This window comes from Hippoglossus stenolepis, chromosome 10 (assembly GCF_022539355.2).
Source record: "Hippoglossus stenolepis isolate QCI-W04-F060 chromosome 10, HSTE1.2, whole genome shotgun sequence".
In the NCBI taxonomy this organism is placed as follows: domain Eukaryota; kingdom Metazoa; phylum Chordata; class Actinopteri; order Pleuronectiformes; family Pleuronectidae; genus Hippoglossus; species Hippoglossus stenolepis.
Window position 1 is genome coordinate 10,314,956 of NC_061492.1, and position 23,365 is coordinate 10,338,320.

The 23,365-nt window shown below is 44.2% G+C and overlaps 1 protein-coding gene across 2 annotated transcripts in view; it reads left to right on the plus strand.

The window, feature by feature from the left end:
- The first annotated feature begins 388 nt into the window (after positions 1 to 388).
- si:ch1073-358c10.1 (mitochondrial peptide methionine sulfoxide reductase) overlaps positions 389 to 23,365 on the plus strand; it is a 34,982-nt gene continuing 12,005 nt past the window's right edge. The window contains exons 1-4 of one of the 2 annotated variants that reach the window (XM_035168860.2): positions 389 to 477; positions 7,953 to 8,021; positions 8,164 to 8,283; positions 12,774 to 12,878. In XM_035168860.2, coding sequence (XP_035024751.1) covers positions 405 to 477; positions 7,953 to 8,021; positions 8,164 to 8,283; positions 12,774 to 12,878 — 367 coding nt within the window. In that variant the 5' untranslated portion in view covers positions 389 to 404. Of the gene's footprint in view, positions 478 to 4,236; positions 4,476 to 7,952; positions 8,022 to 8,163; positions 8,284 to 12,773; positions 12,879 to 23,365 lie in introns of those variants that run through there. The other variant, XM_047341543.1, reaches the window with a different exon arrangement.

The window sequence follows — 23,365 nt, forward strand, 5'->3', positions numbered from 1 at the left end:
ACAGAATGAGAGCTGATAATTGGCGCGAGCTCATTTGCATGCTGAACGGCGCGGGTGTTTATTTAAATTTAATTTCGCTCCCGCACACTGCGCACTGTAGGCTTTTGTGCCAAAGTCATATTAACCCCTTGACTAGTTGATATGCGGTGCACGACGTTGCCCACGCACGATGAATATTCATACGGATGGCGTTTTTCACCGCCGCCCCCCCTTCCCCTCCCTCTCCATTTCCCAGCCCCGCCATAAAAAAAACGCAACAGCGCGCCGCGTGATGGAGGCATCCCGGAAGACATTTTCTCCAAACACACACACACACATACACAGTTTGGCTCCTTCCAGTGTGTGTGTCTGTGAGCGTGTGTCTGTGAGTGTGTGTCGCTGCTGCCGCTGCTGCCGCTGACTCAATGGCAGATAAGACTGAGCTGCCGGGCAGGGAGCGGGCTCTGAGGGGGAGGCAGGAGAAAATGGTCGTGGCAGGTAAAGAAATAACAACATGGTGACGGAGTGAACCTGCTAAACTCACCACGTGCTGGAGTCGTGCGTGAGAAAAAACATCATATTCATACTACATTCATACCTATATACTTATATACAACTTTCTATAGTTGTACAATATACATACACTGTTTACTATGGTGAATCTATATCCATATACCTGTATGTAGATACACACATATATATACATATCATTCTCTACTTATATTCTTTTTCTATACAATATCTGCCAATATATACGGTCTAATCTGCACATATATGGACACGTCTATCTCAATATCTCCTTATACGTATGCGTAGATACAGTTTAACATGCCAGTGCAATCATCCTGTGCCACTGCACTTTACTCAATGACATTACTCAATCTATTTCTCTAGTGAGAGGTGTATATTATGTACATAATATACACCTTGGATGACATTTTCTAGTCAATTTTGTATTTTATTCTATTGCCTTTTTATGTTTTCATTGTCTCGTCTGATTCTGTCTTGTCTGCTGCTGTAAAAAAAAGTCTGTCTGAACATTTCAGTGAACATGAATAACCTACAAATATAACTTCATGCTGTTTTATTCTGGAGTGATGTAATGATTGATGGAACGTGATATCAAAACGTTGTTGGGTTGTAAAACTGTTCTTAATTCAAGACAGTCGAGTAAGATGATAAAATGACTGGACGTGTGTAGGGCTGGTAGACTGGGCCATGATTGGGTTATGATTGATAAAAGCAATGAGGATAAAAAGCTAAATTTCACCAATTCTTTTTTTATGTTCAACCAAGCGCTCACTGAACCAAGTCAAATATCTGGGTCACCTCATCATGAATGATTTATGTGATGATGACCGTCAGTATGTTGTGACCTCTATGCACAAGCCAATATGCTGGTACACAAATTTCACATGTGTACAGATTATGTTATAATAGCCCTTTTAAGCGCCTACTGTACTGGTGCAGTTACAGTAGAGATAAAACCAACAAGCTTCAGATGGCATTTAGAATCTTTCTTAAGCTCCCAAGATGGACCAGTGCAAGTCAGATCTTTGTGGCCTGTAATGTTCCTACTCATCACGTGGCCGACTGGGCAGTAAAACAATATAATATACACTTAAAATACGTTTGTAACATTGAATAAAGCAAAATGCTTGAACTTTTCTAATGCCTCCAAGATTAAACACCAATTTTACAAAGTACAGGGTCCAGGGATATATCCTTTCCCAAGTGGATGTCTGGAAGTGGTTTAAAGTGGACTTGGGGAGTTCTCAACATAAGAAAATTGAGAATATTTGACCAACAATCATCTTGACACTACTACCCTTGTGTCTGAGGACGTTTGTTCCAGAGATCAGTCTAAACATGTGGTCTGTTGGATATCTACAAAGTGTGGTGATGATACAGCAGAGTCACAATATCAGACTAATAATCACAGAATATGTAAAAACTCTGAAGCACAAATTTGTACATTATTCACAATTAGCAAAGTGCAGGTTTCTGGTGCAGTATTCTTAAGCATTTTTCAGGTCTTTTATAACTTTTGATGTAGAAAACCAATCGTAAAAAAACTTGATGGGCAACTGCCAACTTCAATTTTGTTCTGTTCTTTGTTGCACTGACTTCAGAATAAAAAAACAAAAACAGCTAGAGTCAGTTTACTTCCTTTTACCAGTAGTAACTTCTCCCTTTGTATTTTCAACAGCCTAATTTTGCAAACTTAACCTTATAAACCACGTTTGCCTCCATTTGGATGGTTTTGTTTTTAGCCTGTTTGAGGACAGTGATGAAATCTGTGGGCCAAGCTCAGAATCTGAAGTGGCAGCAAAAGCCTGCTGGGATGTGTGGTTGGATTGTGTTACAAATAGTTGATGATTAAACTGGGATGAAGCAAATCTGTATGGATCAAGTTCTTAGGACTGACAGAGACATAGTGGCACTCGCAGAGAATGACATTTCAGTTAATATTGTTTAGAGGGAAGTTTTATTTTTTACTCCTACTTTAGCATTTTTTTGTTTTATTTTGATTTGTAGCAGAGACTCAAACTGCTTCCTCTCATCTTATTCTTCCATTCATCTTCTGATCTAATTAGTTTGGGAGAGGAGGGCTTGCAGGAGAATGTGACAATAAAGAACCAATTTGAACCAATTTGAACCCGGCGTTCCCAGTCATCACCTACTCAGACAAGAGCATCCACAAAGTGCATTGTGGGAGCTGGGGTGTTAGTGCATGGTACGGAGAGGTGCCGCAGCGTCCAGGGGCCCATCTGGGCATTATGCGCATGAAGGCTCCACCCCATCATAAGTTCCTGCTCCGTCTGTCGAAGCAGCTCGGAGACACCGCATGGCAGAAATCTGTTCCTCCCCTTTCACCGTGGGGGGTGGCTTAGGTGGGGACTGGGGTTGTTCTAGAGTGTGCATATGTGTGTTGGAATAGAATGCTTCTGTGTTTGTCCGTGTGGTCCAGTAAGCATGAGTAATTTGGGGATTGCAGGGACTGTCTCTGCATATGCCCTGTGCAGTCGCACCCTTGCGTGTGAGAGCGAGTGCACACGTTTGTCCCCCCTGTACAGTGAAAATCACTTTATTTTGAAAGTTGCTATATGAGCCCCATGGCCTCTTAAAAGAAGCTTGTTATTCCTTGTTCAGACATCCCAGTGTCCTCCGTTCCCTCCCTCGCTCCAGTGTGTGCAATGTACTCTGTGACCTTGGCGAGAGTGATCCAGTGGCAGATTGCTACATGGTAGGGGCACAGTAGCTATTATTTTGAGTCAGTGCAGCATAGACTGCCAATATTTCTTCCAAACGGGATGGGGGAGGTCAGCTGACCAAAATCAATCTCTGTTGCGTGCTTCTCTATAACTCACGGCGAAGATATATTTCTGACATTATTTCTCTGTTGTTGTCTCATCTCCTCTTGTCTCCGATGCCCTTGCTCTCTGGCTTTTGCATTAAGCTCAGAGGCTAAGAAAAAACGTGTGTAGAAGTGAGAGGGAGAGCATGCAAATTAAGAATTGAAACACTAGATAAATAAAGGAGAAAGATTTGCTCTTGGGCAGCTCTGTAGCTTGGTGATTAGCTCTGTTGCCTCAGCGCAGGAACAGAATGGGCTTGGCCCCAACCTGAGTGTGTGGAGTTTGTATGTTCTCCACATGAGTTTCCTGCAGGTGCTATGGTTTCCATCCCAGTCACTTAGATAAACATGAGACAACAGTGAACCATGCACCGTGCCCAAAGCATACCGAAGAGAGTATGTAAAGGTAAATCTGCTTTTACTATGCTGTTAAAAACCAGGTGCATTTATGAATTCATGCTGACCAGCAGGACACCGTCCCCTTCTTCCCTTGCAAGTTGAGAAAAATGTTGATAACACGGCACAACAGGATGTACCTCCATCTTGCTGGAGGAAGATAATGAAGCCAAGCGCTATAGTAGATAGTCTTCTCCATAGCAACTGTTTCCGTTGCTAGGATACTGAATGTATGGAATGCATTGATGACTTGAAAGTTGTACTCTCCAGAGTCTAGACAGTTTGCCCAGCCTGCACACAGGCAGCTTCATGTACTTACACCACAATACCACGTTGGGTTGATTGAGGACTGCATCAGCATCTTTTGTGTTACTTACCTCTGAATGTTTTTAAAAATGGACCACCTCCCACCAGCCTTGCCTCCTTCCTCCCCTCCCCTTCTTTGCCCCACTCTTTTTCGCCCCAACCCATCCTCCCATACAGCAGAGGGTAGTTGGCACCAGTATAAAGCATCAGCCTCCTCCGACGACTCGTGCCTGACTCCCTGCCAACCTGTGTGAAGCTAGGAAGCGGAATAGTGAGAGGGAGGGAAGAGGGGAAGGGAGAGAATGGATTTTTGGAAGCAAGTAAACAGAGCAGCCTGGAAATCGACCTTTCCGTCACCAGTTTTGGCATCCAGGGGTAGAACCTCACCCGTGTCTCCGCGTGTGGGGGCAGCAGCACTTGGACTTCCGTTTTACGGGTGAGAAACACGGAACCACGAGTAGATTCGGAGGGTTACAAAGACTAAATACCCTCCGAAACAAGTCAAAGTGGATGTTATTATTCGCTAAGCAACAGATTGTTCACTGATGGTAACCATGGTACAAGCAGCGTTACAGGGCAGCGGGTCCGATGTTTTGGTTCTGGTCCAGCCGCCTACAACCACCTCGCTAAAAGCAACAAAAGGTGACCGAAGTATTCCAATTCAGTCCTGCTGTACTGTTTAGCCTGCACTGCGCTTTTCAGATATCCTCAAAAACAAAAGAGCACAAAAGAAATTACGCCCATATCTCATCCAAGTTGGAAAAAAATCCTTTTCATGAATCCTTCCCCCATATTCAGCCTGTTTTCTCTTCTTTGAAAGCTCAGTCAGTCACACTCCCTGCTTGTTTTTTTGTCGTCCTCTGTTCTTTCTTTTGCTGGCGTAGTGAGGCATCGTAGTGAGGGTATTCAGCCAGTTCTTGGTGTGTGTGTGTGTGTGTGTGTGTGTGTGTGTGTGTGTGTGTGTGTGTGTGTGTGTGTGTGTGTGTGTGTGTGTGTGTGTGTGTGTGTGTGTGTGTGTGTGTGTGTGTGTGTGTGTGTGTGTGTGGTGGGGTAATTCTGGCAGAATGGAGTGTGGGCACTGGGCTGGCAGGGGGGAATGCTGGGCTAGGCTCAGTGAAAGGAGCCAGCCTGGTACCGCCTGGACCTCTGCCAGCGGCTCGGTGGGAGAAATACCCACAGCAGAGATTGGTGTGCGAGGATTGTACAGCTGATTGCGCACTTGTGTGCGTGCAGGCTGGCGTGCACGTGTTTATAAGAGGAGCACGAGGGATGATGGGAAGGTGGTGTGAGGAAGAGAGTGTGAAGTGAAGATGGGAGAGCAGCTGAGGGAGACGAGAGGGCGGGGAGTTTTGGCTCGGAGTTGTCTTCTCTGGACAGTGCTGAGTCGGCGTGTTATGGGCTGTCTTCATTTTTACCTCCTTTTCTTTGTTTGTTTATTTGTTTGCTTGTTTTTTGTCTCTCCGTTCTTTCTTGGATGAAGTGCTTGATCTTTTTCATACAGTGCCCAAAGGCATGGTGGTCTGACGGCCAAAAGAATCCTTCACTGCCTCTCTGCTACCCTCATCTGTTGCTTCTCACTGGCTATTTACTCCTTTTATTGTTTTGGCAGGCTGAACTCTCCTCCTCCCACTCCTCCTCCTCCTATTGCACACTTGTCTCTCTCACTCTCACATTTTCTCCCTGTCTTTTGGCAACTTCAGGACTTTTTATCGCAGTGGCCAGAAACAAAGGACAAGAGGGTGAGATTGAGGATAGAGACCAAACAAATTCAGACGAGGAGAAGAATGAAGATGTTTCCTGTCCTCCCACCACATTGAGTCTCTCCTGAACACAATATTTAGCTAGTGCAGTCACTGAGACAGATGCCCTGACTGTGCCCATGAACGTGACCTGGCAGTGCCAAACAACCCGCTGCTAAAAGACAGAACTGTTGCACTACAGCGGGGCAGAAAGGGACTGCCTGAGGGCAGCCAGGCCTCTGTGACATTTTAGGAGTCCTTTATGCTTCCACGATCTACAATCTGTCACTACACAGAAAAAAACACAGCTTTGTCTAATATCAAAAAGTACCCTTGAGGTGGCACACCAAGACAGGCTTTATCAGCTCAAGTGCCACCGTGCTTCTTTTACCACCTATATTCTAACACATGGTAATCTTTAGGCTCCCAGTACTGTGGCCCTGCAATTTCAGAAAATATGTGCAAATCAAATACATGTTTAGATTACAGACAATAGAAGATATTGTATCAAATCAACATGTAGCCTATTGTTTTTACTGTGGCGTTGTTGATCTGAAAAAGATGACGCTAGCATGTTACATAGCTAGGTAACATTAGGTTAGCCTCAATTAATCTCAATTAAGTGCATTTCTTCAGATTACTAATCAAAGCACGAGGCTGACGCTAGGACGCCGGGTCCGATATTTTGCTTCTGGTCCAGCCGCCTACGTCCACCAAGTTAAAGCAATAAAAGGGGGCCGAGGTATTCCAATTCAGTTCTGCTGTATGTTATATAGCTAGCTAACGTGACGTTGGCCTTGCTGTTTTGTGTTTCGTCAGATTACTCGAATTAGTCGGCTAATAATGAGCACGATGCTGACACAGGGTTAACAAAATATATCTTAATGCAGTCACAATTTTAAAATAATCATTTACCAAATTTTCCAACAACATTGAGGAAGAGCCAGCTTCACCTTGTCACAGGCCATGGAAACAAGTGTGGGATTCTGTTGTGTTGTGGGGATTTGGTTATTGTGAGTATCTGGTTGTGTTGAGAGTTGTTTGTTGTGTTGTGAGTAGTTGCGTTTTTCTAATTTCCACACTTTTGTTGTCAAATTTAAAGATGTTTTTTTCAATTTGCATGCAGTTCCTTCAGTTGCAGTGCATTGAACTCTCAGAGCCACCATATCCCAGCATAGCATAACTGTACCTTGTGGCTTTACACTAATCATTGAAAGCCTAAAATAAACTGCAGGTTGCTGTTGGCCTTTGGCCTGTTGGGGATCACCCTGGGCCCATCTAGGAAATGAACTATTATGTCCGTGTCAGATTAGTGATTGTTCGTATTCAGGTCACTGTCACACATCTCATCTCTAGGCGGCCCCAGGACAATCACACATTTAACTTAGAGCAAGCAAGCATCCATTATCGGTATGTGCCCTAAGCTCCGAGTGTACCCTATGGCCTGTTTATCTGTAGACTAATATTAGTGGTTGCAGTACAAACCAGCCTTGCTTAGTGGAGATTTGCACGCTAAGTCACCTCAGTCTTCTTAAACCCTAATCCTCCTCACACATCTGTGGGCTACATGGAGACTCACACACACACTAACACACACACACACACACTTCCTTTTTAGTGCTCTAATTCCACACAGCACAGTTGGCAGTAGTGTACCACCCTCCTGCCACCTCTCAGCACTGCAGTTTGTTTTACTTATTGCTTTTTTTTACCATGGTGAAGATTAGGATAGCATTGAGTCTACTTACAAGGCCCTCCCCTGCTTGTAGGGTTAAACAAGCGTGTTCCCCGGACGTATCATCACAGCATAGCATAGCTGAATTCCTGGCTACCTGATGGTGCCAAGCCCAGCACAGCACTTAACACGCTAACATTTAAAGCCACACTCTAGAGTAAGAGAGAGAGATCAGAAAATAACCGTGTTTAATTGTGGGTATTGAGGAGAGGACAGCAGGGATATAATGGCGGTCAAAGCCATGTAATCTCTTAAATGTCTTCCAGCACAGAAGCCTCTGGCTCTGATCCGCTGGCCTGGGTCAGTCTGTTACAGAGTGCAGACCTATGCGGCCTAGTAGAAGCAGATAATGGACCTCTTCTGCTCGCATGCTGCAATTTGAGTTGTTGAAAGACTGTTATGATCTGATGCCATATTTGCTCATTCTGTCCCTTCACAGACAAGCATGCAGTCAGTGGGAATCCCACTGTGGAGCCTTTTCCAGAAGGCATGGAGACCATCATGTTTGGTGAGACCACACAATCACAAGTTTTTCAAATCAGAAACAAACCCAGTATGAAATAATCTGGTCAAACACATTGTGGTAAAAATGTGGATGAAGCACCAATACTGTGTGTGTGTGTGTGGGGGCCTGCTGTCTTCATATCCAGGTATGGGCTGTTTCTGGGGCGCAGAGAAACTTTTCTGGCGACTTCCAGGGATCTTCTCCACACAAGTGGGCTACGCCGGCGGTTTCACACCCAACCCCGACTACCACGAGGTTTGCTCAGGTACTACACTATTTTGTATATTTACAGCGTCTATGCTTAGATGTGTATGAACTACTCACGCCGGCTGCCCGGGGGGATGGCACAACATTTCTCTGTAAGATGAGTCAAGGTTCAACTTGATCAAAAACTGTGAAGGAAAAAAAAGATAAAGAAATGCGCTCGGAAATGGATTTTTTAAGTACAACGCTCTCATCCTCTCGCCTCCTTCCTCTCTTCATCTGCAGTCAACTACTCAGAATGTACTGCTCCAGATGGGCTACACCCCGCATCCCCACCCCCCCATGACCTACTTGTAAGGATTGGGCTCTGTACTGTGCTGTACTGCGGCGTTTTTTGCTAACAGAGGTTACTGTGTATGAAGCGCCTAAAACGAGCTTCTCTTGCTGAGACTGTGATTCGGTGAACAAGACGTTGATGAATTAAATTGGTATAATGACAGTGAAAATGTTTGGCTATACCTGTCCGTGTCTCTGAATTCGATTCTCTCCGTTTACCTCCTCATATATGATGTAGGGTGGTTTATATATAATTCAAATGAAGACGTCTAGGCCCCCTTTTTTTCTTCTTTGTGCGCCCCTCTCGTGTTTAGGAAGTCACAAGCTTTTGGTTTGGGGCTGCTCCATTTTTGAGGGCACATCATCACAGGCAGTTGTGGAGTCTAGGTGCACGCACAGCATGGGGGACGTGGAGAGGAGGGGAAAGATGCTGTGGGCTTGGCTGGCGGAGTTTCTGAGCAGAGTCCTTCAAGGGATTGTATGTTTCCTATCTGTCTACCCCCCAGCCCTTCTCTCTCTCTCTCTCTCTCTCTCTCTATCTCTCGCTCTCTCTCTCTCAGTGAGCTCCCCAGCAACAAGATGGTCAGCTGCGGAGGAGGATGGAGATGGAGACAGATGACAGAGAAAGAGAGGTTGAGAGCTGTGGCAAGTGAGGGAACCGGTAAAATAAACTTTTGAGAGGAAAGAAAAATTTGAGGGCCGAAAATAAAGTGTGAGAAAGGATGGCTGCCTGTCCATCGGCTGAGGGAGTGCAGGCGTCGCTCCAGTGGCCATGACGGAGCAGAACACTGTGATGGCATGAGACTGAGGAGCTGTCAACACAGCCAGGCTAGGACAGACAGACAGACAGACAGACGGACAGAAAAGAGAGAGCCGATGGAACTGTCAGCAGAGCCAGGGAAGGATGGAAGGACAGGAAGACACTTGGATGGCCTGACAGACAGAAATAAGAGAGCTTGAGGCGCAGTCACGTTTGCCTCGGGAGGACGGACAGGACAGACAGCTGACAGGTGGAGAGAGGGAGACGTTATTGTCAATCAGCATATTTTATCTCAACCAATACACAATACACTCTGTTTTGCAGGATAGAATCAATAGTTGATGTTGTAACCTCTTGTGCTTTAACTCCCCAGTGCTGCATCGACTTTAATCCATAGCCTGTAAATAAAGATGGACGACTTGTCTTGACTAGTAGACACTTCCTCCCACTATCCAGAAGTGAAGCTAAAATACAAACATCTGTGTGATTACGAACTACCTAAAATGACAGAAACCATGTTTGTGAAAAAAATTATGTGTGCATTGACTTTTTAGTTTGTTCTGTGTCCCATCTGCTAACATGGAGAAGGCAGGGTTAATGACCTATACGACCGCCAGCCACCAGGGTGTGATTGAGATGATTTGGCTTCACTTTTGGGCAACAGCCATGTCGTTCATTTTTATATACAGTCAATGGTTTAATCCAGCAAGTCCTCAAAAGATGAATTCACCATTGTTTGCTGATTGTTCGTATCTTTCAGATTACCAATATAATTGTTCCAATAGTGACTCACAGCAGGGTTTTCTGCAGTTCCAAGGTTTATGCAAATAACTATCACAAAAGGTCAGGGAAGCAAAAGAAACTAGCATCGACTGTCTATAAAAGACCAGACATAAACTTTGGTTTCCTTGAATCACACGTTGGTTTACTCAGACATCTACATTTACCTCCTTCTGGAGAAGTTTCACAATAATATAACAATGACAAAGTTCTGCTGTAGATACCTTTTGGTGCAGGTTTAGATTCATATTTCAATGTTGTATTTCACACTTTGATTTCACATTAAACTGGTGTATCATACATTATTGAGCCGTATAGTGCTTTAATTACACTCTCCTCGGTAACTGTGTGTATGGGTGTGTTCCACGTGTCTGTTTACTTTTTCACTCTCATCCGTCGCTAACGGCATCATAAACTCGCAGGAGGAAACACAGGCAAGTCACAATTCATGCAGTCCCCACATTTTATCTCGGTAGCATGTGATTACAATTTTGACGAGCCACATGTCCGTGACAGCGTAGCTCCAGAGCCTCTGCGTGTAGTTGCAATAGGTACGTCGTAACACCTTAACACAGAAGTATAAATCCAGCTTTAGAGACGACAATAATCACCTCACAACTGTTGCGTGTCAGGACGATGTTAACGTAGATCATAGTAAGTATTGGAAGAGTCCAGTATTGCTTTTTGGTGAGGACACCCTTGTTATATCCGTCTGGTCTTTTGTCAGTGAAGCCAGGCTCATCTAATGGCAGCACGTAAAGTAAAGTCAAATTTAACTTCATGAAGTCCCATTTGACTGTTTTTGAATAATTAAACGAAAAAAGGGCAACATGGTGGCGTGTTGATTTGGGAGGGAGGTCGTCACCCAGAAGGCCATTCACCCTGCTGAAGTGTCCTTGAGCAAAACATTGAATCAGTAGCAGCTTCAGTGGTGCTGGTCTGCAGCACTTTCACCCCCTTCAGATGGGACGAGTGAGAAACATCATGGTGCATATTCACCTTGTTTTTCCAACAGGTCTTGACGGCTATTTCATTCGAATTTTCTGTTTTCTCTGCTTGCGACTGTTCTTACTGAATTTCCTGTGCCACGATTGTTAACATACAACCCACGCAACATGCATGCAGCCCCATATGGTGAGAGACATCCTATGTATTAAAGATGAAACGGTATTTCAAACCGTGATTTTAATGGCCAAATGAATTGCGATGAGCTCAGTACACAGTTGTCTATAATGTTTCTTCTGCTGAAATACCAATAATTTGGATGGTTAAACTATGTACTGTGTTATCATATGCAGTGGGTGAATATAGAGTCTGATGAAAAAACACATGCAGCAACAGAACAGTGTGTAGTGTTGAGGAGCCATTTTCAAGTTGGGCTGACAAATCTTGATTTCAGAGTCCAAAGTCCCCACATCATGCATCGAGTTAAAAATGATCTTGCCTTGCATTCAAAGTGTTCTCGGCACACTGCCAATGGGTCCATTAAACATTTCCAGATTCGTCCATTGAAATGATATGTGACATGCTGAAAATATTTTTAATACATGACTAATATCTTTCCAAGAATTTTTTTCTATTTCACATAACTTAAGTAGAAGAGTAAATTAATGGGTCATGTCATTTTATTCCAAGAGACATGCTGGGAATATTTTCTATCCTGTTGGGGGTCCTTGGCTGAGAAATATTGAGAACCTCTCCTCTACGAGACTGTTGATAACTCTGGGTGATGCTGGGGACTGTTTAGTTTCTCAAAGGGCAGAATTCAAACGTGGTTTTGATTAAAAATTGACCTTTTTGTGTTTTGAATGCGACCATTGTTTCCTGTAGTCACCGTTTCAGCCCTAAAAATGTGAACAGTTCCAGCAAAAACTCAGTATTCACTCTACTCAAGGTCACGGCAAATATCTACTGAAATGGGTGTATGTTCTTTATGTAGGTAAATAACAGCCGTTTAAACAGGTGAAGTCTTCGATGATCATTTGGCACAGGATGATCCTCTTGTTGTGCCGAGTTTCATTCGAGACAGAGAGTGGGTCTCAGGCCAGATGCATGAATTTGACAGGCGTTCTCCTATTGTCTGGGATGCACCTGATGCATCTCTCTGTGTGGGCATGCTTTTGTGTAAATGGTGTGTGTGTGAGTGTGAGTGTGAGTGTGAGTACACCTGCGCACGTGTCTGTGCAATGTGTGAACAAATGAAGGGGAATTGCTCTTATTGATACAACGCTAAGCTAACACCTTTGTATTTACATACAGCTAAACTATGTTGGGCTGAGGTGTGCGATGCGTTCAGTGGTTTGTGTGTGTATGCAACTACACTACATGTGAGACATAAGAAGCCCCTAGTTTGAGAATGCCTGCTGGCAGCTTGTTGAAGCTTTGGGGTCCTGGCAGCTGCAGACAGGCGCAAGTGTGTGTGTGTGTGTGCGTGTCCTTTTCCGCAACCTCCACCATAAGCTCCAACCTTAACTGTGCCTCCTCTCTTCTTTCTCTCCCATTGTGCCATAAGCAGTAGCATAGCTGCGTGTGGGTTCACCCTGAATGTCTCCTACCCATGATCTCAATGAATTTCCATACATGTTGATTTTGGTCAACATTTGTGAGTGAAATTTGGGCGAAAAGCATTAGATAACTTGATTTGTATTAATCCACGTTTTTGGTTTCTTCTTCAGGTCTAACGGTTCACACTGAGGTGGTGAGGGTGGTCTTCTCCCCTGAAGACATCAGCCTTGAAGAGCTGCTTAAACGCTTTTGGGAGAACCACAATCCTACACAAGGTAGCAACACACACACTCATGCAAACGTTGCCCTCAAATAAGACTGATCCCGAGGGGCACGGGGTGTATTAGAGCAGAAGGATGATGCCCAGACGTGTGCCTGCGTGTGCGTTGTGGTAGGGGGGGGGTCTCATGGGTGTAAGTCAACGCCAGACAGTGTTAATGTGTCTGAGATCCAGCCATCCATAGAGAGAACACACCAGTGTGTTGCATGTTCAAACCCCAACTGCAAAAAAAAATCCCCTTTCTGTGTTACCGCATGTGAATAGCAAGTACTTCATCCAACGAGAACCAGGTATTCACATCACGTGTGAGGTTGATGTCTGTTTCACTCATTATATTACATTTCTTCTTTTCTGGGTCGAATAATAATGAATGAATATTTGTTTTAGTGCACTCCCTGTGTTTCATTGGTGGGTTTATTCCCCAGACGACAGTTCTGAAATTGTCAATCACAGGAAACTTTGCAGCGACGGTGCCTAATTCATTCACATGATAAATATTTGGTCACTTGTCTGGTTCTGAACCACATTCCACCTTTACATATACGCTACAAAGTGTGCGTGACATTTACCCCAAACCCCCAAAAAGCCGTCTCTCCCTCTCTTCAAGTCTCTTGTTTTCTCTGCTCACTGGAGGAGGTGATGTAAGAACATTAATGCAGTGGTACGGTGTGTGTCCATGTGTGTGAGAGAAATGACAGGCAAAGATGTACTCTGCTCACTCATATCAAAAAGTGAGGGAGGGGCCTGACAAGTTGGGAAGAGATGGATCAAAGATTTATTAGCCAGACCTTTAAAACAGGCTCGCGCACGCACATGCATGCACCCTCATTTCTGCCCATGTCAGTTCTATCATCTCTTTTACATCTGTCATGATCGCTGCTCTCGAACACCGTGTGACCCGATTACTCCGAAACGTCAGCCATTTTGACTCCCCAGTTAAATACATCGTACGTACCTCACATTTTCACTCATCCTCTTCGGCTACTGTAGAGGTGGATTTACAGCAGGAGGCAAAGGGAAGGAAGAAATCGATTGAGTATTGAGGCTCGTCCGAGATCCACAAGAATGTCGATCGGGAGAGATTCTTCGGCTCTTCTCCGTAGCCGAGGGGCAGAGACACATCTTACTATGGGCAAAGGCACAGGCAGAGTTGAGCCGACACGCCACAGGGCAATGAGGCCAAAAGAGTAGTCATGCATTTCCCCTGTCTCACCGCCTTGTCTCATCTCATGTTTTATTAATAGCGTGCAGCTTATTGTCTATGAAGTTTTGTCTTTTTGTCACAGTTTAGACCAGGTGACCTATTTCGAAATGCAAACTTAAACATGCAATTCACCCCGTCTGGATGTGTTCATCTCCGCCACTTCTCTCCTCTCCGATTCTGGGTTCATGTCTTGCAGAAATTCCTCTGATTTGACAAATGTGGTGTGGAGAGGTGGAAAGGGGCCCGCTGGCTGTGCCTTCACGCATGCTTAAGCTCCAATTTATTCTGTCCACCTTAGAGCTGGGCTTAAAAGAGAATGGATAAATTAAGGAAGTTCGCTCGTTTCCCTTTTAACTGCGCAGATTCACCAGAGATCATCGTATATGGAGATGCGCCCGGGAACATTATGAAGTCTGTTTTTCTCCTGACACGTATCAACACGGAGCGCATCCTGCTTCATATATACTCTCATGGAGTGCCTGTAGAACTATCATGTATATACATATTCAGATGCATGCAATACTTCCTTTAATGTGGATGTGTATCTGCGAGTGTGTCTATGCACATATGTGTGTGTGTGTGTGTATATGTGTTTTGAGATCTGTGCCTCCCTGCTTTGCCTCAGTTCAAAAGGGTTTAGTCCCGACAACGTGATGTCGGGCTGCGTCAGCTCCACCAATCCCGGCCTGGATAGCAACATTAGCAGCCAATCACAAACTCCCAGCAGCCTTTGCTGTGTGCCCTCTTTCCATATTCAGCAACACTAGTCTCAATCTGCTGGCTTCCCTGGGATGTTGCATAAAGACCCCTGATTCAACACGCTCCCATATTATAAGTTTCTTATGTCTGCATTATGACAACTCTTCGGTAACACAACTTTCTCATGGGAGTGTGCACAGAGGCACCGAAGCACAGACCAAACTCTGCACAGTCGAAGTGACACCCACATGTCGGAAGCTAACAGCCGTTGTCTTTCGTCATGTTGGCTGAAAACATTGATTTGATGCGTTAAGAATGATCACAGTGGAGACGCAAACACGTTGCGCTCTTTCGCACACTGCAGATCTATTGCCCACACAGTTTTCGTAGGCAAGCATACTGTTCACTTCACATTATGCACAAATGCTCATTATGTCTGCTCATAGACAGCTTTACTCCATTTGTGCATGCAGGCGAATGGGCACAACACACACACACACGTACCATGCATGCAGGGGGTGCACACAGCTGCACCAATGGCATGTCAGTTTGATCACTTCCTTGCAGAAGTCCGTAGGCCCCGTTTCACTCCCTGAATCTCATGTCCCCTTTACTCCCAGTGGAGGACAGAAACGCCTGATCTAACCTCTTCCCAACCCGGCCAACCTGTCTTCTCACCCCTCGAATTTATTTGTACTCCCCCCTAGTCACCATTCCTACTTTTTCCCTCAACCCATACAAGCACACGATCACGGCCGTACGTCTTCTTTAATGATTTCTTTCGCTTCCTTTCTGCCCCGTTCTTGATTTCATACCCCCATTAAGTTTTTTTCAAATTCCAACTCCTGTCTCCCCAACCCCCCCCCACCTCACTCGCTTCACCTGTCCACCCCCCTCCCCCAGCCTCACCCCTCTTTCTCCTTCGCAGTGAGCTGAGCGGAGGGGCAAGCGAGTGAGCAACTGGCCCGGAGCCCGTCAGCACATCCGCACCGCAGCTCGGAGTTGACTGCTCCCCGAGGCCATCCGCTCATCACACAAACACACTCGCATCCACTCACTCCTCTTTTATCTCTTAGTCACCCCCCACCCCTTTTCCTCCGTTCCCCTCCACCCCCTCCCCGCTGCCCTTCATCTTAACAACCGAGCCCCCTCCCCTTTGTTTCCTCCTCGTTGCTTTTTTCCTCCTCCTTTCCTTCCTCTTCCCTTGTTCCCTCCATCCTTTTTGAGGCCATGCAGTATTTATGGCTCGGGCTGCTGATGCTGCGTCAGTAAACAGGCATAGACACAGAAACACGAAATGCACAGCTAAGATGGCCGACGCGGCTGTCTGCGTTTGATAGCGTCCCCACGTACGTGCACGCTCACCCTTGCAGGTACATGTTGGAGTCACGCAGTAGAAAAGAGGTGTATAACAGATCTGTGAAGCAGGTAAATGCTATTCAAAATGATTGTGGCCTTTTTTATTAATTCACGATTTTCTTTTCTTTATTTATTCGTATATTTGTAAGCTGTTTTGTGTAGTTGCTGCTTAAAATATCGAATCTTTGTTAGAGTATGAAAATAGCTTATGATAAGTGAAAATGTGTCTTATCACATATCACACACTTACCATGGATGGGGATTAGACATATATATGAAGCAGTGATGGATGTGCTAAGTCACGCTGGCGGCCGTTATTTTCTGACAATCAAAATTAGCATGAATATTCCATTTATATAATATCTTCAGCCCAGCTGGCGGCGACACACGCCAATTCCCTGTTGGGGTACCCCCCACGTCCTCCCTGTGTCACCCCATCCCATAATTTAGGGGTCTCCCTTCTATCTAAAAGGCAAACCCCATAGGATCTGACCTTGACCTCTGACCTGTGACCTCCGCCACCCCCCACACTTCTAACCCACCCAACCTCTTCCATCTCCCCTGGTTGGCGGAGAATGGCGTGCTCATTACCAGGTGTCATTTATTACACCCTCACACGCGCTGACAGCCCTAATTTATGGAGATTGCGGCACGTGTGTGCACAGCGTGGGGGGTGGAGATGTTAGTCCATTTGATTATGTTGAGGTTATAAGTTTTGTAACTTGTGGTTTTTTATAAGTTGTCTAGTGTTTGTGAGACACAATTGTTATATTGTTATATTTGCTTGTTAACCTTGCATGGAAATCAACTCTCACATATAAGAACCAATACGGGATAAATAAAACGGCAAATGAAAGGAGGGGGAGAAAGATGAAATGATAAGGAAGAGAGACCAAAAAACTAATATCCTGAAAAACTTCAGAAAACGCTTTGATTTTTGGTTTTAGACAGTGAAATCAGCATCAGTGGTGTTTATAATTAATACATATGATAAATATATGATTAATAGATGCATGATAAATATGATAAATAAAACATTGTCTCATGCAACACACTGACACACACAGAGCTAAAACATTGACTGTCTTAATTTCAAATGATTAAAAAAAGTCATTTGAGGATTGGGAAATAAGAAAATGTACTAAAACATTTTTGTTCTAAAATGAGATGTGCAGCTTTGGAAAAATCAATATTTTCTTACAAATATTCCCTGCAGGGGAGTGAAGCTGTCTCTTCACTTCAAACATAAAATCATAGAGTTAGTCCTTGTTAAAATAATATTATTGCCATTAAATATGGAGCAATGACAACAGGATAATTGTTTATTTTGAAAATGTTTTAAAGATGTAAATAGAAAAATGTAATTTTGATAAAGATTTTATTTTCTTCCCAAAGCTGCGTGTTAATAGTGACAGTGATCGAAGGCTAAGATACAAATGTGACAGAGCAACCATGTTATTTAATGTTTAATATTTGTAGCATTTGCTGGACCTGCTGACCAGAAAACTGTCTTATGTTAACTTTCTTTTCTTTTTTTATTGTCAAAAATCATATCATAGTTTTAAATAAAATTCAATTCATCCTCTCATCCGGCTGATTCGGCTAATACAGTCGAACAAGCTCCACTTGTCAGATTTAGACGCAGCTAAAAATAAACGGTACAAGGACCAGAGTCCCAGCTCTGACAACATGTCCAGGACCATGAAGTGATCATGTTAGAGAGCACTGCTCCACTAGAGAAACAAAAAAAAAACGAGATGACAGTCGTTACTGCAGTTATCTACACGATGTGCATGTAGAGTCACATACGCACACATGCACAGCACCATGGCTGAGGCAAACGCAGTTCTGCTATTGGTTTAAGGTTGCCTCAGTGTGAGTAGTGTCACCATCTGACAGCCAGCAGAGCATCGCTCTCTGTTTTGCTCTTGCATATGTCACGTATTCAATCCCCTATACATGCATAACAAACATACAGTGCATATATGATTGTGTATGTATGTGTTTGCACGTGCAGATTGTGTGTGTGTGTGTGTGTATCTGCTGGGGATGCTCTCACCATCCCAGCTCCCGTACTCTGCCTCTGTCTCCAGCCCGTCAGGAGCAGCTTACATAAGAACAGGGCAAAAATAGCAGCTGAGAGAGGAGAGGAGGAGAGCGCTCTGCTGGCACGCACACAGTTGTAACGGGACCGCAGGGCACAGCACAACGCTGAGTGTTATCACGCACGCACACACACACGGTGTACTTTGGTGACAGAACGGTAGAAACGACGGTCGCTGGTCAGTGTTGATTTTTGTCGATGTGCTTAAAAAAAGGGCAGGGTTTTTGCCTCCTCGGCCTGAAGTGAGGTGGATATTACATTGAATGACAGTGCAGGGAGTTGGAGTCAGTGGGAGGTAAAAGAGAAAAGAAACTACATTAGATTGTTTCATTAGCGCTCACTCTGCCGCAGTCTAATTGGTACGCGCTGCCAAGTGCAGTAATTCCAAATTCACTTCATATGTTTTTTTTTCCCTCTGCGCTCAGAAGGATGCAAAAAAGTCACCAATTATGCAGAAACATTTTCTTAATTGCAGACACTGACAATATCTTGAAATGTTTATTAGTTCGTTGCCGTAATTAATTTCTTTTTTTTTGTGCCTCATTTGCAATCTCCTCTTGTTCTACATGTATTTGATGCACTGACTGCTCTTCCTGAAATGCAGAGGGAGTGAGAGAGCTGCAGGAGGGACATTACCTTCAGAGGTGGAGAGGTTGGGCTAATCTCAGCTCTTACTCTTACTTACAGATCATTGTGTAAAAGACAGGAGAGGAGGCCCGGTCAGGTTCAGGGCCCGGAAGAAAGGGACAAGTAGAAGTACGACACATATTGGTAGAGTCCCCTCACTTTTTTCTCGGCCTGTCATTTCTTCCTCCGTCTCTTTCTTCTCTCTTCCGTCCTGTCCAGTTTAATTTCCTTTTTTAGCCTCCAACTGAAAAGTCCGACTAAGCCCACCCTGCTTCCTTTCACCAATCTTCAAGCACACAAATCGATATACACATGGGATGGATGTTGGAAGGACATCAGTGAGGGGATGGGTAAAGGAGAGAGCCAGAAAAGACAACGGAATGAGGACGAATTTCAGTAAGAAGGAGGGAAGGTTTAAGTTGGAATTAGATGAAGTAGCTGGCTTTTATCCCCAACAGTGCCGTCACGAGCTGAGCGGAGCCATTTTTATTCTCGTGCGAGGGTGAACGCTGAAGAAATGCACATTTAAAGGAGGGAGTCCTCACTTCAATCCTCCCACCTTGTCTGATTTTTGTCTTCTAATTGTGTTGACTTTTAAATTTCCTGGACTTAGGGGTGGAGCAATTAATAAATATTTTTGGCTTTTGTGGGTGTAGGTCAGTGACCCCCGAGAGGCGGCGTGTGTGCGCGCGTCGAGTGTGCATGTGTGTGACCCGTGGCCCCTCCCCTTTTGTCCACCCCCCATTACCCTCTGCTTTCAGAGGCAAGGCTCTCATGCATAATGCAGAGAGAACAGGGAGGCTCTCATTAATAATTACTGCCGCCTTTGATGGATGGAGAAAATAACGAAGGGGGCTGTTAAAAATGGAGAGAGATGGCGGCGGGAGCAAAGAAGCGGAGTGTTTTTTTGGGGGGGTGGTATTGTTGCTGTTGTAGTTCTTTGAGGACTGAACGCTTGTGGGGATGGATTCAGGGTTGGTATAATAAAATCAAAAGCCAGGCTGATGTTTGGGATAGTGTTAATATTTTGATTAGGAAATAACGAGTTATTCTTCTGATGGCGGAGGCAGCTCTGAAGACGAGATTAATCTTAATTGTCTTTGTGTCAGAAACAACTGTTACAACTCGAGGGTTTTTTAGTCTCCTGACTTTTCTCTGATATTCCTTATCTTCAAGCATTTCTTTGAGATGAAAAGCCTTCCCTGACTTCACGTTTTTATATTTTAGATATTAAAGCTGTACCTTTTTTTGCGAGGGAGAAAAAGGAATTGTTCAGCTCTCATGAAATTAAAGCATTCAAACCATTAGTTTGATGATAAATGACAGGTTGCCTTCTTTTAATTATTATGCATAATTTCAACGTACATAATCTTGTTCATGTCAGTGTGTGTTTGTGTGTGTGCGTGTGTGTGGGTGTGTGTTGGTCAGAACCTCAGGGTCAGAAGGGAAGGTCATAGGGAACAGTAAAGCCACAAGACCCCTGCCAGCCAGCCAATCAGATTAAAGGCTCTGGTGGGCAGCCAATGACAGAGTGTCTCGGTGGCCTTTGATGAAGGGGCCACCATTAGCCTCGTCACTGAACAACAGCGCCGGGAGCAAGATGGCTGACATCCAGAGAAAGAGGGTGAAGGTAGAGATGGATGCAGAGATGGAGGGAGAAAAATGAGAGAAAGAATAGATGTGACATTAATCAAGAAAAATATTTAAATAAATCAAATTGGTGAATTTATGGTAACAACATAGTACAATATGAAATCAGGTCATCGGTTTGATCCAGACTGAAATATCTCAACAACTACATGATGAATTGTCATGAAATTTGGTAAACTCATTCACGCCGCCCTCCTGATAAATCAACAGTTTTAGTTATTTCCCATCTTTCTATATAGCAGAAATACCAGGTCAAAGTTTGTTCAGTACTACAGTGACTTGGTACCTGGAAACTGATGAGGGAATCTGAAATTTCCGCAAAGTGGGAGGCACACAGTCTTTCTCGTGTTAAATGTCCCTGCATTTGAAGACTGATTGCGTCAGAGCACCACGACTTGTCCCATATCGAAGGCTCCTTCAAACAAGGCGTAAAAATGCGTCCTGGTGTAAAAATGCGTCCTTCCGTTCTTAAGGAATCAAGGATCCAACGGGTTGATCCTTCTTGGGCCAACCTATCCCAGGATTGCATGCCGGTGACTAAGCTAACAATCTAGCTATGTGGGTGGCCGAGTACGCTGAATTACATTTCATGTCATTTAGCTTTTATCCAAAGCGACTTACAATTAGTGCATTCAACATCTATGAGGGACCTTTTTGGGGGCAGGGTTCAGCATCTTGCCCAAGGAAGCTTCGGCTGCTCGACTGCTCAACCCCCCTGAGCCACAGCCGCCCCTCCAGTAAGTAATCCAGTAAGTGCAGCCGCTCAAATTAGCTAATGTCGCTATGGTAAAGAGGGACAAGCTGGTGACGCTTATAGGAAATCCACCGTAGATCTACTAGGTCTACTGTACGTGGCCTACAAAGCTGTGGTATAGACCTTTGGAGAGTCCCCCAAAGGCTGCGACCCCTGAGTTATACACAGCCTCCATTATGTTTTAGGGCTGCTATTGAACATTTCAAATTTCAAATATATTATTTCATATATTTTTCGCAAAGATATTAAAAGGAAAGTTTATGTTTACAGAAGAGAACCTGATGATTTGCCCACATTTTGCTCTGCACGGTAATCTCCACAACACACGTTTGAGTCACATTTTTAATATGGTTGAAGACAATTTCACAGAAGCTAATTCTGTGAGGCAGCAGCATTAGTAATAGGGAGTTTATTCGGTGTGTGTCGTAGAGGAGGTGATGTCTGTGTGAACGAGGACCAGATGAATACTTACAGCCAATATATCTGAATAGACAGTGTCACAGAAAGGTTGTGACGCTCCATGATGTAAGGTAACATTTAATCTAAAGAGAACAAGACCTGCAGATCACAGTGTCAGGGAGGTGTCCGCGTCTTTTGGCTGCTTTCTCCCATGCATATGAGATATTAACTTGCTGTATGTTGTTTGACAAAATGAAAACATTGAAAAGTTTAATTGCCCACAGACCTTATCTCCTAAAAGAAACTGTGGGGAAACAACACAGCAGATTTGGCAAGAGGCCACTGAAGTATGATTGGTTCAAATGTATACGTATCTCAGGATCTCGTCTCAGCCCTCAGTAGACCTGACATATTTACACCTGCTGAAGTGCAAAACATTATTTCATCACTCAGACTATCCAGTACAGAGATGGATTGTTTAATTAGTTTAAAGCTGCTCTTTTTATTCAGATCAGATCAAATATCCACCCTGAAGTGTCTTTTTAGATTTTTGTGTCTTTTAGCAGATTGTGTTTTGGTTTTACAGCCATCAACGTTACTCTTCAGGCTCACCACCTTCATCATCCTCATTTTCAGCCCCAGCCTTCTGCTCAGTTCAGCAGAGGAAACTCACACAACCTCCCTGTGCACAACCTGCCAAGCAAACCTCAGATGGACAATGTCAGCAGTTTTCTGCAGAACATGGTGGAGAATTTAGCAGCTAAGAGGCCAGAAATCTCCCTCAGGGGTTGGTGGAGAGCAAAATAGAGCTAAAAAGGAAAGTGAATGTTGGACTCTTATGTATCGGATAAGAGACAAACTCAGCTCCAAACGAATGCTAATGTGGATGAGTGTCTGATGTGTAAATAGGCAACTGTTTGCCAACATGTTCGCATATTGGCTTTGTACGGTGAGAATACATGTTGTTGTGTTTACAGCTTGTTTTGCTACCCACAAGTGGCCAAAAGAGCAAATAGAAAATACAAGAATGGAAAAATGGACACTATAAAACGACACAAATGCAGAAACTGTTATTTGGCAAATAAGCTGCATGTAAACGGATTTACATGCAGAATCAGGCCTTTAATTGTTGTCTCCTCTGATATTTCTTTCTTTGGATCTTTGCACCTTGTTTGGAAATCACTGACCAGCAGACAACATTTGAGCCACTTCAGTGATCGTGGCAGGAAAGAGGTGGAGGTCTGTTGTTTAGATGAACTCAGCCGCTTATCACCAGAAGCTCTCTTGACGTCTTCATCGGTGTCTTCTACATGTATGACACCGTTTTTTCATCCTGAGATGCTAATTTTCTGTTTGTTTTTAAAATGTTTGCATCTTTCACGTGTTAGAAACGTCATCATCTCGCTCGCGGTGAATCCTGTGGAGGATCTCTTGCTGTGTTCTCAGGGGCCGGTTGGAGAAAGTCTGCAGAAAGTCCGGAGGATCATGACATTTGCGTTCACACATACAGCCCCTCTGGAGACGGGGTCTGGAAGATCTCCAGTTCAGTGCATTTCTGAAAACAGCTTAATTGGGCTGAAAGGCAACACTGTAAAAAGAAACACTGGTGTCACTGGCCCCAGCCCGTAACAGAGGGCCAAAGATTGAAAAAGACAAAGATTTAGAATAGACGAAGAAAAGAATGAT